The following is a 15225-nucleotide window of genomic DNA, read 5'->3' on the forward strand; positions in this document are numbered from 1 at the left end:
GGGCCACTTACCCCAGCTTTGGCGCAAAGCTACGTCCTCCTGCCGATGCCCTCCGGACCACCCAAGGCCCAGGCGGCAGTGGCCCCCAGACTACAATCCCCCTACAACCCCGGCCCACAAGGGGCGTAGCCTCCCGCGGGGGCGTGGCCACCAAATTGAATTTCCCCAATGGGGCACAAGGGTGGGCGGGACCCTCCCGAAGACTGGCTGGCACGGCGGCGCGGGGTGGGGCCGGCGGGGCCGGCGAGTCTGCTGGCGCCGCTGGACGGGCGGCGCTAGCAGAATCCGGAGGACGGTTGCTGAGCCGGCCTGGGATCCTGGTCGCGGCGCCTTCCGCCTGACCGTTCCTACTCCATCTGTCGGACCCCAAGTGACCTAACTTGAGCCCCCGCCGGACGGGCGAGCCAGACTGAGAGGTGGGTGTGCGGGCCTCTGGGCAGCGCCAGGACCCCCGACGGGTCCCGGGGTGGAACTCGGCTATCTGGACGTGGGTTCTGGGACTCCCAAACCTAGGATCCCCCACCCAGGCACAGGCGCTCTAAGCCATGGGACAAGGTTCTGAGACCGCGGGAGAGGACGCCCACGGACCTCCAGGAGGCTTCACGATCCCCAGGGTCGCTAGTCTATGGGGGCAGACACCCTGGGGAAGCTCCCACATTCCTCTGAGGCCTCTCACAATCTCTGGGGACTCCAGACTGTGTGACAGGGAGCCATGGACTGGAATGGGGCAGCAGCGGGAATCCCTGAGGAGAAAGAGGCTTCCCACAGCCCCCTGGACGTCCTAGCTTGCGCATTAGGGACCCCTGCCCCTCAGAAGACATGGGGGAATATGAGTGTCCACAGAACCTAAGTCTGATGATTGCTGAATGACACTCTTAGGGCTGGGGGGGGGGGGGGGGTCTCAAAGTAGGTGGATAAGAGCCAAGGACCCCAACAGAGGTAGGTCAGGAGGTTGACACCTGCCCGAGCCTAGTGGGATGGGAAAAGCAAGCAGCGACTTGAACAGACAGGGTCTGACAAACCCCAACTGTGTTGATTAGGATCCCCCCAGACCCATTCACCGGATGAGGTGATGCGACAAGTGACTGTTCTGGGGAAGGGGAAGGGATGACTGAGGGATGAATCAATAGGAGAGAGGGCAATCCTGGGGCCATTTCAGTCACCATACATTAACTAAGCACCTATGGTGTGTCAGGCGGTGGGCCCTCAAATTCCAGAAAGACATTAGGGCTGCAGAGGAAGGGAAGAGCTGCACTAGGAGGCTGGGCCAGGATTTAGGGGGCCATGTTTATGGTCAGTGATGAGGCAAGAGGGAGTGATGGGGCAAGGGGGCTTCAGAAGCCAGAGGCAGCCAAAAGTTTGATTAAATCTATCCCTGCCCTCTGGGTCTTTGGGATCCTTCTTCCCTCTGTGACAAATCCCTCTCCAATCCTCAGTGTGCTTAAGTCCAGAGGTTGGACGAGTCAGCTTCTGAAGGCCCTACCAGCTAGGGAATTGAATTCTAAGTGTGTGAAGTGGCACACTTAGGTGCCTGGACACCTGGCTTCATGAGGTCAGGGCAGTTGGCATCAGGGGGAGGGCAGGAAAGAGAGGAGTGGAGAGGGATGTGTACAAAGTGCTCTTCTCAAGAACTGGAAGACAGTTACCTCCGATGGCTTAAGTCACCTGGGAAAACGAGAGAGGCAGTGGCAGCTCAGCTCACAGCCAGAGGCTGAACTTTTGGGGTGGGTGGGAGCTGGACAGGCCCTGGGGATGGGTGGGTGGGGCAGGAAACTGTGGAGTCTGGCGGGCACCCCCTGGTGGTGAGCACAGCTTGGGGGAGCCTTGCTGGGCTCAGGCTTCTCAATCTAGGTCCTGACCCTCCCTGTTTGATGCTTAAACAGGGTGAGGGCCCAGTTTAGGCCACACAGCAGGCTGGCAGTCGGGTTGGCTGGGCTGGAACCAGGCACTCCTACTTTGGTTTGTTTAATTTTCCAGCACACTACCCTAGGGCAGAGGGCAACTCCCAGCCAGGAGCCACATCACAGGTAGCAAGGACGGGACACCAATGGATGACCATGGGTGAGAGGGGGAAACTGAGACACGGAACCCAAGTGCCCGGAGTTTCTAGAGGTCCCAGCAGGCCTGATTCATGTCTATCCCCTGCAGAATTCCCTGAGCTGGTATCAGGTGCTACGGGCACTGGGAATCTCACCAAGAGGGGACTGACGGAGCTAGGGGCCAGCGAGATGGCAGACGAGGCCTTAGCTGGGCTGGATGAGGGAGCCCTGCGGAAGCTGGTAAGTGGCCCTATCATCCCTACTGTGACAACAGGCAAGCCAGAGAGGCAGGGCCTGTCCAGGCTACCTCTCAGCTGACAAGAGGAGGTGATGGCGGAGGGGGCAGGAGGAAGGCTCAGAGGAACAGGGTTAGGTCTGTTCCCAGTGGCTGATGCAGGGGCACGGCTGGCATGTGCTTGTCCATGGCAGGTGCTGAGGCCTAGTCCCTCCCAGCCCCCCAGTGCCACCACCTGTTTAAACAGTAACTGCTGAGGACTCGCCCATGTGCAGCCACAGGTGTGGGGAGGCTGGATTTGCCTCTCCCAAGCAACAGCCTGGGCAGCACCCACCCCTGGAGGCTGGCCCAATGATAATAGTAGCAGCAATGATTAACAATACTAGGGCACAGCAGGGGGCAGGCTTGGTGCTGGACACACCATCTCATAGAATGGTCACAGCAGTTCCAAGAGCCAGGAGGACACTGTGGCTCAGAGAGATGAAATCCTCTGCCCAAGGGCACCAAGCTAGGAAGAGGGTGTGCCAGGATCCAAACAATCCCAAAGGGGGACATGGGGGACCAAGAGTCCTGGGAAAGTCAAGGTCGGAAGAGCCCATAGAGAGAGACAGGCCTTGGGGGCCCTTATGAGCTCTGTGACTTACATCTGTTGTCTTTCCACTCTGAGCCTCAGTTTCTTTACCTATAAAATGGGAGGGGGGATTTGTGGTCCTAGAGTTGGCATGGGGACGAAACAAGGCATGGGCCCAGATCTTCAGGGGAAAGAAGGATGGGGCCACTCTATCCCCTTTCTTCAGCTGCTTCTTGAGCGTCCTATCTAATGCCCCCCCCCCCCCCCCCACCACCATCACCACCACGCGCAGAGAGGCAATGAAGCAACACAACAAGGGCAGGCACTTGCCCACCAGCAAGGACAGGGAGTGGCTGAACTGGAGGAGGGGCCAGAGCCCCAAACACCAGCCCCTGACCCTTGTCCAAGGGGGAAATTAAAGATTTACCTTCCCTAGGAGAAGGCAAGTGACCCACCCCACCCCCATACCATTCCTCTGGAGGCAGGAGCTGGAGCCAGCCAGCCCAGCCCAGTCACCAGGCGGCCTACCCAAGGCACTCAGCCTGTGTGCCCTCCGACCAGCACCTGAGACTCTGTCTGCCACCGCCACAGCCGGCTGTGTGCAGCCTGGAGGGGATGCGTTTCCAAGAGTTCCCACCACGTCAGCGCGACCTCCCTTGAGGAGGTCAGAATCCTAATGCGGGTAATAGCGGCAGAACGTTCTAGAGAGAAAGCCAAGTCTCTGCGCATCCCCATCTCTAGGGGTTCATTCTGAGGCTCAGGGTTCTCCAGCTGCCATCCCCCACCCTCATATGGGGTTTGGGCGCTGGAAAAAGGATTCAAAGAAGCCAGACTAGAGAGTCAGCCTGCCCCTGCCCTCCTCTTTGGGAAAAGACTAACGAGACCACGAAGCCACCCAAGGTCTTTCCCACCAGGGACTGGTTCCTCCGCCGCCGGGCGCCCGCCATTACTGCGCCCGGGCGCTGCCGAAGCTCCCGGCCCGCGCCGTCCCGGCCCCCGCCGACCTCGTGGCAGGAACGGGGGCGCCCTGAGCCGGGCTCCTCCCCGCGGGGCCGGACCTTATAAGGGAAAGCTGGCCCGCGCCCCAGCGTCGGGCAGATTCGGGGACCCGGTAGCCGCTTCCTGCCTCGGCTCCCGCACATTCCTGAGGACGGGGCGGGGGGCTGCGCGGGACGGGGGCACCTGGGGACGTGCACGCCGCGCGCCCCTCCGCCACATCGGGGACGCCCCCTGCCTCGGGCCCAGGTTCGAGTTCCGGCTGCGACACTCACTAGCTGGGTGACCCGGGGTAGCTTCTTAAGTGCTGTGAACCTCGCTTTGCGCTCTGTAGCCGAGGACCTTAAGGAAGGCGGCGGCGGCGGCTTTCCCGTCTGGCACCCCCTCGGCGCCCAGCGCGCGCGGCGTGGGCGGGGCCGCGGGAGCGGGCCTGCGGGCCTTCAGCGCCCCCTGGCGAGGCCTCGCTCCACTGCCGGCCGGTCCCCCATCTGGAGGAGCTGGGACAGAGCGAAGGCCTGGGAAGTCTCCTCCATTGTGCCGGTGGGGAGACGCCAGGGCCTGTTAGACGCCCCCGGCAGCGAGGGCTGGAAGTACCCGGAGGCCCGGCCCCCCAGGAGGAGGAAGCGCCCTCTTTCCTCCCGGGAGAATTTCACTGGGCAGTTTCGGAAACCGCCCCATCCCCTTCCCTTTCCCCCTGGTGGACAATGGTGCTTTGTACTTCCTTCCCTCCCTCCTACAGCCTCCTCCACACACAGCGGTGGGGCCTGAGAGGGCTGGGAACACAGGACACACAGCAGGGACACTGTGGGTGGACCTTTGCCTCTAGGCCCAAAGGGAAGGGTCATGCGGGAGGGTGACCAGTGGAATGAGGTTGTCCATTCTCCAGCGCTGCCCCACCTACAGTTGGGGAGCGGGGGAGGCGGTGATCAGACAGAAGCTCCCATTTTCCAGATGGGGACACTGAGGCTCCCAGGGGTTGTAAAGGTGGCCAAGTTCCCACATCACGCTTTTTTCAGGGACGAGGACCCCATCTGTGGAGCCCAGGGCTTTGGAAAGAGGGGCCCAGGAGACAAAGGGCTAGTCTCTGAGCCTCTTTACCATCTGTACAGTAGGGGCTGGACCAGCTGTCCCCTCAGGCCCCCAATCTCCAAGTGTACCAGAGGGCTCTGGGCCTGAGGCAAGGCCAGGACTGGCGGGTGGGAAGGTGAGCTTCATTCTCCCTCCCTCTGCTATAACAGGTCCCCTTGGGCCCCATGGCATCTCCAGTCTGGGCTAGAGGGGTCCCTAACACAGTATCGGGGTCTTCAGGTTACCCACCATGACACGCAGACCACAGTAACAGAGCTATCCTCAGCCCAGGGCAGGCCCCAGAGTCAGACCTGGGTTCCAATGCTGGCTCAGGTCATTTGATGGTAAGCAAATCACTTCTCCTCCCTGAGCCTCACTTTCCTCATCCATCAAAGGGAGTAATAAAGTGCCTAAGGTTTCTGTGAGGTTAGGACAAGTGGGGTGCTCAGCATAGGATCTGGCATACAGATTCTCAATAAATGTTACTGATGCCTCTGGGTATCTTGTCCTCATTTGCCGTCACTTCTCTCCCCCTCCTCCTGACTGGCTGGAACCAAGTGGGGGAGGGGGGGTGCTGCTTATTGCATCCTCAGCTATTCAGGGGGACCCCAAGTCACTGACCCCATCCCCACCCACTGCCTTGAGGTGTGGCCATTGTCCCACCTGGCAAATGAGAAAACCAAGACACAGAGAGGTTAAGGACATGCTCCTAACCACCCAGCAAGCCCTGGACTGGGGCTGGAGCCAGCTAGGGGTTCTGGCCTCAGCCTCAGGGGACCCTCCCATAGCTCCTCAGGAAGGCGGAGCTGAAGGGACCCTGGAGAGCTCTGTCCCCCAGGGCTCTCCCTACTTTTTTCAGACTGGGACAAGTGAGCTCATGGCTGAGTTGGGCCAGCCTATAATCCCTGCTGAAAACTATCCCTCCCACCCCCAACATGGGTCCCCCATGGAGCAGGAAGGAATGATCGGGGAGGAGGCTAAAAAGGAAAAGGGTAGAGGGTTCCTGGGCCCTAACCCCCACCCCCGAATGATTTGGGGGGTGAGGCAGAGGAAATCACCTTGCCTATACTTGCTCCCATCTGACTCAGACCCACACTGGAGGTTTATCTCTGCCATTATCTTCCTGAGGGCCCTGGGCCAGTCCTCTCTCCCTTGAGCCACAGAGGCTCCATGGCAGGTGGAGCTGTGGGGGAGGCAACAGGATTGGCTGACTCTGCCGAGAGAAGGTGCCCTTTCCTGGACCTGTTTAGACCAGCCACCCCCAATTTCCTAAGGACTGAGGGGCTAAGAAGCTGGTGGGAGCACTTATCCCCTTGGATGCTCCTCTCTAGGGCCCTGGGTGGCCCCGAATGCCATCTGCCTTGTCTGTTTGGGGGAATTGGCCCTTCCACTCTGGGCTCCAGCCACTTCACTGGTGGCTAGAGCTGGGCCAGCGCAGGGGAAAAAATAGCCCCTAGCTAAGCAGGAGCTAGACTCCTGCACCCCTGCCTATGCCTCAGTTTCCCCATCTGTCTAATGTGGATAAGGCTGCCACCCTTCCAGCGGGGCTGGGGTGCTTTGGGACTAGAGCATGGGAGTCTCCCTTGCCCACAGGGTGGGCTCCAGCTGTCCAAATCACCCTTCCCTCCCCTGGGACACTGTTAGGGGCCCATAGCGTATCCTCCCTTCTCCTCCTGCCATGACTCCCTGGTTCTCAGGGGTTTGATGAAGGGCTCTGAGGGGCAAGAGTCAAGTCGCAGGAAGGAGTGCCTGGATTGGCACCTGGCACAGGTGGGCAGTTGCTGGTACCCACTCTATGAACCATACTGCACAGTGAGCTGTCCAGGAGCCCTGGCGCCATGAGCTGGGTCTCCCCTGAGGCCCTTGGTGGGCGGCACGCACATGACGGACTTGGAGCAGAGGGAGTAGAGACAGACCACTCATTGTGCCCCAGGATGAGCCGTAGGCAGCTGGTGCCCGCCCTCCGCCCATGGCAGCCAAAATGACCTGCCCCTCGCCCCCGCCTGCCCTGCAGTTGGAGGTCACAGTGGATCTGGCAGAGCGGCGGCGCATCCGCTCGGCCATCCGGGAGTTGCAGCGGCAGGAGCTGGAGCGTGAGGAGGAGGCCCTGGCATCCAAGCGCTTCCGTGCAGAGCGGCAGGACAACAAGGAGAACTGGCTGCAGTGAGTGGCAGGGGGTTGGACATACAGGTGGGGTAGTTATGTGCCAGGGCTCAGCTCGTGTTGCAGGCAGGCATGAGCACGGGTGTGGCTGCTGCCCATCTTGGTGTACAAATGGCAATACAGGCATGCGTCGGGAATACACAGGGATGTTTGTGGGCAGGGACAACATGCCAGTCATGGTGTCCTGGCCACACCTGTGTGGACAGCATGTCTGAGCATGTGGTATTAGTGCTCATGTCCATGGGCATGCATGGGCCCGCGTGCAACCAGAGGGTGTGCACAGCAACATGCCCCCCTGCCAAGGTTCTGGGTACCCTGTCCTGGCCCCTACGCTTAGCCCATGTCCTCCATGACCTGACCATGGGGTGACAGTCATGATGTTCCTGCAGCTCTCAGCAGCGGGAGGCCGAGCAGCGGGCTGCTCTGGCACAGCTGGCGGGGCAGCTGGAGTCCATGAGTGATGTGGAGGAGCTGACAGCACTGGTGAGGCCCAGGCCCGGGCAGGGGATGGGGACAGGGCAGGTGAAGACCTGGACTCCACAGCCCAACACCCGTGACCTGCCTCTCACCCACAGCTGCGAGGTGCTGGTGAGTATGAGGAACGCAAGCTGATCCGAGCTGCCATCCGCCGTGTCCGGGCCCAGGAGATTGAGGGTATGTGCCCTGCCCTGCCCTGGTGCATGCTGCTCACAGCACCCAGGCCACTTACCTGACACTTTTCCCTTCCCTTCCAGCTGCCACCTTGGCTGGGAGGTTGTACAGCGGGCGTTCCAACAGCAGCTCAAGAGAGGACAGCAAGGGGCGAGCAACACACAGGCTGGAACGGTGTGAGGTAAGGGGTGTGGGCGTGGAGGAGGGTGGACCAGTGTCCTCTGCCCACAGATGCCAGCAGCACAGAATGCGTGTATCTTTGCTAGACTGGTACTTGACTGACAGGGGCCCCCCAGCTTGTGTTTGGGGGACACCAGGGCTCTATTTCAGGCCTCTAGCCATATGTCCCCCACTCCAGACTTTGTCTCTACCCAGGCCTTCCCCTCAAAGCCAGCCTGTCTACACTGCTCCCAAGTTCCTGTCCGTCTCCCATTGCCACCCTTGTTGACCTCCCTGCTGGCCTCTCTGCCTCCACACCTAACTTCTACCCCCATGCTGGTCATCCAGCCTCCACTCAGCAGCCAATGGAATCTCCCTGAAATGCAAATCTGACCCTGGTACCTCCCCAGCAGACAGCCTGCATCCTTACCTTTGCTTACCAGGGCCTGCGTGTCAGACCCCAGCTGATTGTGGAGCGCTGTTCACAGAGCCATCTCTCTTCTTCAGGGGGTGTGGGCAGCAGGTCAGGCTTTGCAGGTTCCCTAAGTGGCCAGCAGAGGCCGCTAGGTCCCCAGTTCTGGCAGGACTCCTCCGCTGCCCCCAGGTTGATGCCAGGGGTCAGGGGTCTCCCTCCTGGGATCTATTAAGGCTGGAAGGCCCCAGCAAGTCTCTTGTCATCCCCAACCCTGGATTTAGGATCTGGTCCTCTCTGAACTGCCCTTGATTAGGCAGTGCCAAGAGGGTGGAAAGTGAAGATCAGAGACCACTTGTGGTGTGCTGGTGCCCATGCTGATGCAGGTGTGCTGGCAGGGAGCCATGCCCAGCCCCTCTGCTTTGCATGCCCTGCCCTGGGCACCTGCCAGCCTGGGGAGCCTTGGCTGCATCCTCTGGGTCCCCCATAGGCGCCGGAGCGAGAGGAACAGGAACAGCAGGCAGAGGTCCCAGAGCCAACCCCAACCTCTGAAGGCACCAGCCGGGATGTGACCACAGTGACACTCCTGCTGAGGGTCCCACCTGGGGACACACCCAGTCCACCTGCCTCACCCGACAGCTCACCCACCACTACCTCTCCTGAACCTCCACTGGAGCCTGCTGAGGCCCAGTGCCCTGTCGCTGAGGCTCTGGACAGCCCTGAGCCACCCTCCAGCCCACCCAGGGCCACCAGCTCTGAGCCCCAGGAGCCACCAGCGGCCCCCAGCACTGAGGGGCAGGTAGTCAACAAGGTGAGTCTGGCCGAGGGGCAGGGATGCCAGACAGGTGAGCCCCTCGGTCTGGGAATCAGGCCCTGCCCATGCCATGTCTCCCCTGCAGCTCCTGCCTGGCCCCACAGAGCCCCCTGCTGCCCAAGGCCCCACCAAAGGTCCCTCCGACACAAAGAGAGCAGGTGAGGGTCCCAGCAGGGGTAGCTACAGGCATCTGCCTTCCCCTCCCCCAGCCTCTCTTTCCCTGCCTGGAAAATGGGCTCTGGTGCTTAGATAGCTCCAGCCTCCTCAGGTCTAGGCAGTCCCTAACACTCCTCCCATTGCCCCTGAGGTGTCCCCACCCCCCACCCATGGCCAGAGGCCTCCTGCAGCCTTGAAAGGCAACGGGCCTCAGGCACATTCTTTTCCCCAATAAGGGAGTGCACCCATCTCCCAGCTGGAGCCATGGGCAGTGCTGGCCACGGGGGTGTCCACCATCCCCATCAGCAGGGAGGATCCAGGCACCCTTCCTCCAGCCCAAGCCTAGCCCCAGCCCCCAGGAGTGTCCAAGTCATCCTGGGGTCAGTGCGGGAGGGGAAGGAGGGGCCTATAAGAGAGAGGCAGCTGAGGGGAGGCTAGGAGCTGTGGGAGGTGCAGGACGGGATGGGGAGACCGGGGTGCCAGAAGGGGATGGGAGGCTGAGGAGGTGTGGCGGAGAGGACTATGAGGAGTGGAGCCCCCCATCCACTCTCCTTTCTCTTCTTCCACATGGCCACCATCGCCTCCTCATATTGCCAGACCTGGCTGGACCCCGTCCCTGCCAACGCTCCCTGTCCGTGCTTAGCCCCCGCCAGCCAGCCCAGAACCGAGGTACTGCCTATTCCCACTACCCCAGGCTCTGGGCAGTCCTTGTCCCACTCAGCCACTGACAGCCCTCCTATCCCTTCTAGAACCCACCCCCCTTGCCAGCGGACCTTCCCCGTTCCAGCGGGCTGGCTCCGTGCGGGATCGCGTACGCAAATTCACATCTGATTCTCCTATGGCTGCTGGGCTCCAGGATGGCCCACCCCGGGCGGCCTTAAGTTCTTCGACCCCAGCAAGGCTCCTGGGCCCCTCCCTCATCAGCACCACCCCTGCCTCCTCCTCCAGCAGCTCCTCACGGGGCCCAAGTGACACCTCCTCCCGGTTCAGCAAGGAACAGCGAGGAACAGCCCAGCCCCTGGCCCAGCTTCAGAGCTGCCGACTTCAGAGCTGCCGACGGGAGGAGGGCCCCGGGGGGCGGGGCTTGGCTGCCAGGCCCCTTGAAAACAGAGCAGGGGGCCCCGTGGCCCGCTCAGAGGAGGCCAGTGCCCCACTGCCCGTGGCCGTCGGCACTGCCGAACCAGGGGCCAGTATGAAGACCACATTTACCATCGAGATCAAGGATGGCCGAGGCCAGGCCTCCACGGGCCGGGTGCTGCTGCCCACAGGCAACCAGAGGGCAGGTAGGCCTCCCCGCTAGCCTCCCCACTGCTGGGGATGAGTGTCTGCAGCCGCCCAGCTCTGCACATAGGACAGGTGCTGCGGCCAGGGCTCAGGGCATCTCCAAAGGGTGCCCTGGGAGCAAGGGGTGCCATCAACTTTGGCCGGCACTGCCCAGACCCCCTGATCCTCACAGCAGCTCTTCTCCCTCTCCAGAACTGACGCTGGGGCTGCGGGCGCCCCCCACCCTCCTCAGCACCAGCAGTGGGGGCAAGAGCACCATCACCCATATCAGCAGCCCTGGGACCCTGGCCCAGCTGGGCGGTGTCACTCACGTCACCAGCTTCAGCCATGCCTCCCCTGGTAGCCGGGGAGGCTACAGCATTAAGGTGAGCCCCTCCTCACCCCACCAGCCTCACCATCCATCATCTTCATGTAGACTGCATCAGGGTGTCGGGCTGGCAGGATTCCTCTATTCCATTCCTCCCCCACAGCACACACGGGGAAACTGAGGCCCAGAGAGAAGGTGGCTGTCCACAGTCCTCAGCCAGTGGTGGCAGAGCTAAGGCCAGACCCTAGCGTATCAGTCACTAGACGCATCAGAAACTCACTCTGTTTGGCCTTAAGCTTCCCACATGCTGATCTCTGATCCTTACTCCAAAATTGGTTGGTTCATTCCTAATGAGGAGACGGGAAAACTGAGGCTCAGAGAGGGTGGTAAGGGCTTGCTGCCCTCTTCCTGTGGCAGCCCCCGTGCTCTACTCCTACCCCACACTGGACCTACCCCCCGAGGTGCAGAGCTGCTCATCTGCTCATCCAAGATCAGCCTGGCCCATTAGGAGATTGGAGATTAGTGATTAGCATCTGCGTCAACATCTCTGGGGGGGCGTTGATGGGGACAGATAGGCAGAGGGGCACCAGTCAGGTGAGGCTGCAGCCCAGCAGGTGCCACGGGAACCGAATACGCTGCACCCTTCCATTATTCATTCCCGAGCCTGGGATCGGCGGGTTGGGAGCTCAGTCGGGGATCCCCAGCAGGCCACCAGCTGCCCAGGTAATGCCCTCTGTGCTGCACCAGGGACTGAATGGGACTTTGGCCAAGGTGAGATGGCTAGAGCCACCTTTGGGCCTTCTCAGGGATGACAGGGAGAGGGTGGAGGCCAGAAAGCACGCTTCTCCACACACAGCAGGACTAACTACGCTCTGCCAAGGGAGCAAGGAAGGGGGGTGTTTGAGGCCCTTGGGGTGGGTGGGAGGTGCCAGAGTGAGCCCTAGGTCTGATACTGCCAACGTGCCTCAGTTTCCCCACCTGGAAGCAAGGGGAAGCAGATAATGTGCCTATAATGCACTTGCTCAGAGTTTGTGGTTGGATCTGAGCACCTTAGATGGGCCAGAAGACATTTATCTCAGGGACAAGACACTTGGACAGCCGATTACTCAAAGTCCCACCTTCCTGTGCCTCCATTTCCCCCATCTGTTCAGGGCTCTCTAAAACAGCATGGCGTGAGGGCAAAGGAGTGGATCCAGACTAGATCCTCACAGCTAATGCAGGCCCATTCCTTGCTCCCCACTTCAGTTTCCCCACCTGTGGGGCCTGGGGCCCTGGCCTTGGTAATCCCTCAGAACGGGTGCAGCCTTGCTGTACTGTGGGTATGTGATCTCTGCAGGGCCAGGGCCAGGCCTGGCAGTCTGCCTGCTTGGGCAAGCCACTCCTCCCCCGCTGCCCCTCCACAGGGAGCCCAGAATAGGTTTCTATTTGGGCTGCAGCCCCAGCTGGCGGGTGATGGACTGGGAGGCCAGCAGGGGCGGGGCAGGCCCACTGCCCTTGCCTTCGCCCTCAGGCCAGCTGCAAAGACTCTGACACTGCCAGCCAGAGGCAGCAGTCCCTACCACTGTTCCCATCATCACCCCGCCATAGACCCCCCGCCATCATCATGCCGGGGGTCCCAGGGCCCGGGTCTGAGCTGGCCGCAGCCCTCGAGGAGCGATTGGGCCTGGCGTTGGAGGAGCTGCGGGCAGTGGCTGAGGCAGGCCGGGCAGCAGTGACCCAGGCAGCCGAGGCAGCTGCCTCAGCCGTGGAGCCAGTGGCCAGGGCAGCTGAAGAGCTGCGGGTGGAGACAGCAGCACTGAGCCGGCGGCTGGATGCACTGGGCAGGCAGGTGGAGGTGCTGAGCCTGCGGCTGGGGGTCCCACTTGTGCCCGACCTTGAGCCTGAGCTGGAGCCCAGCGAGCTGCTCCTGGCCGCTGCAGACCCTGAGGCCCTCTTCCAGGCGGCCGAGGATGCTGGGACCCCCGTGGCCCACCCACCTGCCTTCAGCACCCGCCGCCGCTCCTCTGCCGGCCCTGCCCGCAGCAGCAGTCTTGTAAGTCCCTATGGGCTTGGGGGAGGGGGTGGTTCTGAGCCAGGCTCTGCCTCTGCTGAGTGACCGTAGGTGTGCTCCCACCTTCTCTGAGCCTCAGTTTATTTATCTGTACAGGGGACTGGGGCGCTAATGCTCCAAGACTGAGGCGAGAGTGCGCCAGGCTCCTGGCCCTGAGGCACGCGTGGTGGCTGCCCTGGCAGCCCCTGGCCAGGGCCCAGCCCCTAGCCCTACCCCCATCCCCTGCCCCAGCCAGGCTGAGCCTCCCTGAACAGCTGCCACCTCAGCTCTCCTTACCCTTACAGAAGACAGAAAGGCCTTGCCAGGAGGGGCGGGGCTGTGATAGTTGGGCTGGGGGCTTGTCTATAAGTGGCTTGTCTATATGTGGCTGGGGAAATGCCCTAGGAGGAGTCAGGGGCTAGGTTGGGGCTAGAGGCCCTTTAGGGGGTGGTTCCCAGTTGGGGGCAGGGAGCAGGGATGAGCTTCAGAGAGGACTTGGCTCTGGACAGCCCCAGTCAGACACCTGGTCAGGAGCCTATAGGCCCTGGTCCAGCCCCCTTGAGGGGGGAGGGCGGGCATGTGCTGCCTGGGCACTGGCCCAGGAGGACCCAGGCCTTGGGAACTGGCAGGACAGAGCACAGCCTGCCTGGGAGGGGGCTGGGAATGGAGCAGCAGAAATAACTCAAGTTCAGGAGTTAGATACCTTCAGCTCAGACCCCAAGCTGCATCACACTTATGGAAGGACTGTGGGCATGTTATTCAGCTGCCCTGAACCTCAATTTTCCCTTCTGGTAAATAGGGATAGTAAAATCCTTAATGCTCACTACTGAATGGCAATCACTATTATTACCCCTGTTTATTGTATTAACACAATTCTGGGTACATGGGAAGCCCTACAAGGCTCTCAGTTCCTCTGCCCTGAGCCTGACACCAACATAGCCATCCTTGGACAGGCAGTCTGGCTGGCTAGTGGTTATTTCCAAGGCTGTGCCAGCAGCCCCAGGTCCTGTCCATGGGGGCATGGTTGGATTCATGTATACCCTTGCTTAAAGTCCATGACCTCTCCCCACCCCACAGATGGAGCCAGAGCCAGCAGAGCCCCCATCTGCAGCAGTGGAAGTAGCCAATGGTACCAAGCAGACCCAAGTGGACAAAGCACCAGAGAGGCGGAGCCCACTGCGTGCTGAGGAGTTGATGACCATTGAGGATGAGAGTGTCCTGGACAAGATGGTATGGCCAGATCTGGTGGGCTACGGGCTGGCAGGGGACGGGGACCAGGAGGCACCAGGTGGGCAATGACGGGGGCTCTATCTGCAGCTGGATCAAACTACAGACTTTGAGGAGCGGAAGCTCATCCGGGCTGCACTACGTGAGCTCCGACAAAGGAAGAGAGGTAGAGAGCCAGTTGCCCTGCCCTGGATCCAGCTACTCCATTCCTCAGCTGCTTCCCCCACTCTGGGGTCCCTTTGTGAACACTCCAGCTCTGTAACTGCCCTCCCTAGCTTCTCCTTCTAGACCAAGCTGTTTCCTTGGCCCCTTCCCCCTGGATCCAGCTGCTTCCCACCCTAGCTGCTTCTCTCCCCCTGGCCACCCCAGCTACTATCCCCAATCAGCTTCTTTTCTTCCTAGAACCAGTTACTCTCTCTCTCTCAGCTGCTCCTCCTTGGACCAAATTGCTTCTCCACGTTCTGTCAATTACTCCTTCCCTGAATCCAGATACGCCTTCTCCCAGCTGCTTCTCTCCCCTTGAGGTCCACTGATGACCACCTTGGCCTCTGCCCTGACCCAGCTTCCCCTGCCCTGGGCACAGCTACTTCCTCCTCCAGCTACTTCCTCCCTGAACTCAGCTATTCTTTCCCTCAGATTCTAGATTCATTTGCTTCTCCAGATACTCTCAGTTACTCCCTCTCTGAATCCAGCTGCTTCCTCCAGGGCCCACTGATGGGCCACCCAGCCTCTATCCCCACCCACATACTTCTTTAGGCTCAGTTACCCCCTTTGCCAGCTTCTCAACTACTCTTCCCTGGATCGAATTCCTTCTCAGATACCTCCAATTATTCCCTGCTTGGACCTGGATATTTCTTCCTCTAGCTGCTCTTCTCCCCAGTAAAACCCATTTGAAGGCCCATTCAACTACTGCCCTCACCCAGCTTCTCCTTCCCTGGACTCTGCTACTCCCTCCCAAATCTGGATCCTCCCTCCAGACTCAGCTACTCATTCCCATAGAATCTCCCTTCTTGGATCTAAATACTCCCCCTTTGAGTTCAGCTATTCCATATTCCCCCATTTCTGCCGAGTCCATTACCACACATCACACACGCCTACTCCCTGCCAAGCTATG

The 15225-nt window shown here is 60.7% G+C and overlaps 1 protein-coding gene across 5 annotated transcripts in view; it reads left to right on the forward strand.

Moving 5' to 3' along the window:
• The first annotated feature begins 269 nt into the window (after positions 1 to 269).
• The window catches only part of SMTN (smoothelin), a 22097-nt gene continuing 7141 nt past the window's right edge, over positions 270 to 15225 (forward strand). For 2 of the 5 annotated variants that reach the window (XM_046640450.1, XM_046640453.1), the window contains exons 1-14: positions 271 to 416; positions 1978 to 2061; positions 2149 to 2279; positions 6924 to 7072; positions 7462 to 7555; positions 7648 to 7726; positions 7807 to 7904; positions 8785 to 9105; positions 9194 to 9266; positions 9862 to 9933; positions 10014 to 10547; positions 10741 to 10913; positions 13962 to 14114; positions 14202 to 14277. In XM_046640450.1, coding sequence (XP_046496406.1) covers positions 2052 to 2061; positions 2149 to 2279; positions 6924 to 7072; positions 7462 to 7555; positions 7648 to 7726; positions 7807 to 7904; positions 8785 to 9105; positions 9194 to 9266; positions 9862 to 9933; positions 10014 to 10547; positions 10741 to 10913; positions 13962 to 14114; positions 14202 to 14277 — 1963 coding nt within the window. In that variant the 5' untranslated portion in view covers positions 271 to 416; positions 1978 to 2051. Of the gene's footprint in view, positions 417 to 1977; positions 2062 to 2148; positions 2280 to 6923; positions 7073 to 7461; positions 7556 to 7647; positions 7727 to 7806; positions 7905 to 8784; positions 9106 to 9193; positions 9267 to 9861; positions 9934 to 10013; positions 10548 to 10740; positions 10914 to 13961; positions 14115 to 14201; positions 14278 to 15225 lie in introns of all 5 variants that reach the window. The other 3 variants (XM_046640451.1, XM_046640454.1, XM_046640452.1) reach the window with 2 other exon arrangements.

Source organism: Equus quagga, chromosome 15 (assembly GCF_021613505.1).
Source record: "Equus quagga isolate Etosha38 chromosome 15, UCLA_HA_Equagga_1.0, whole genome shotgun sequence".
NCBI classification, from domain to species: Eukaryota; Metazoa; Chordata; class Mammalia; order Perissodactyla; family Equidae; genus Equus; species Equus quagga.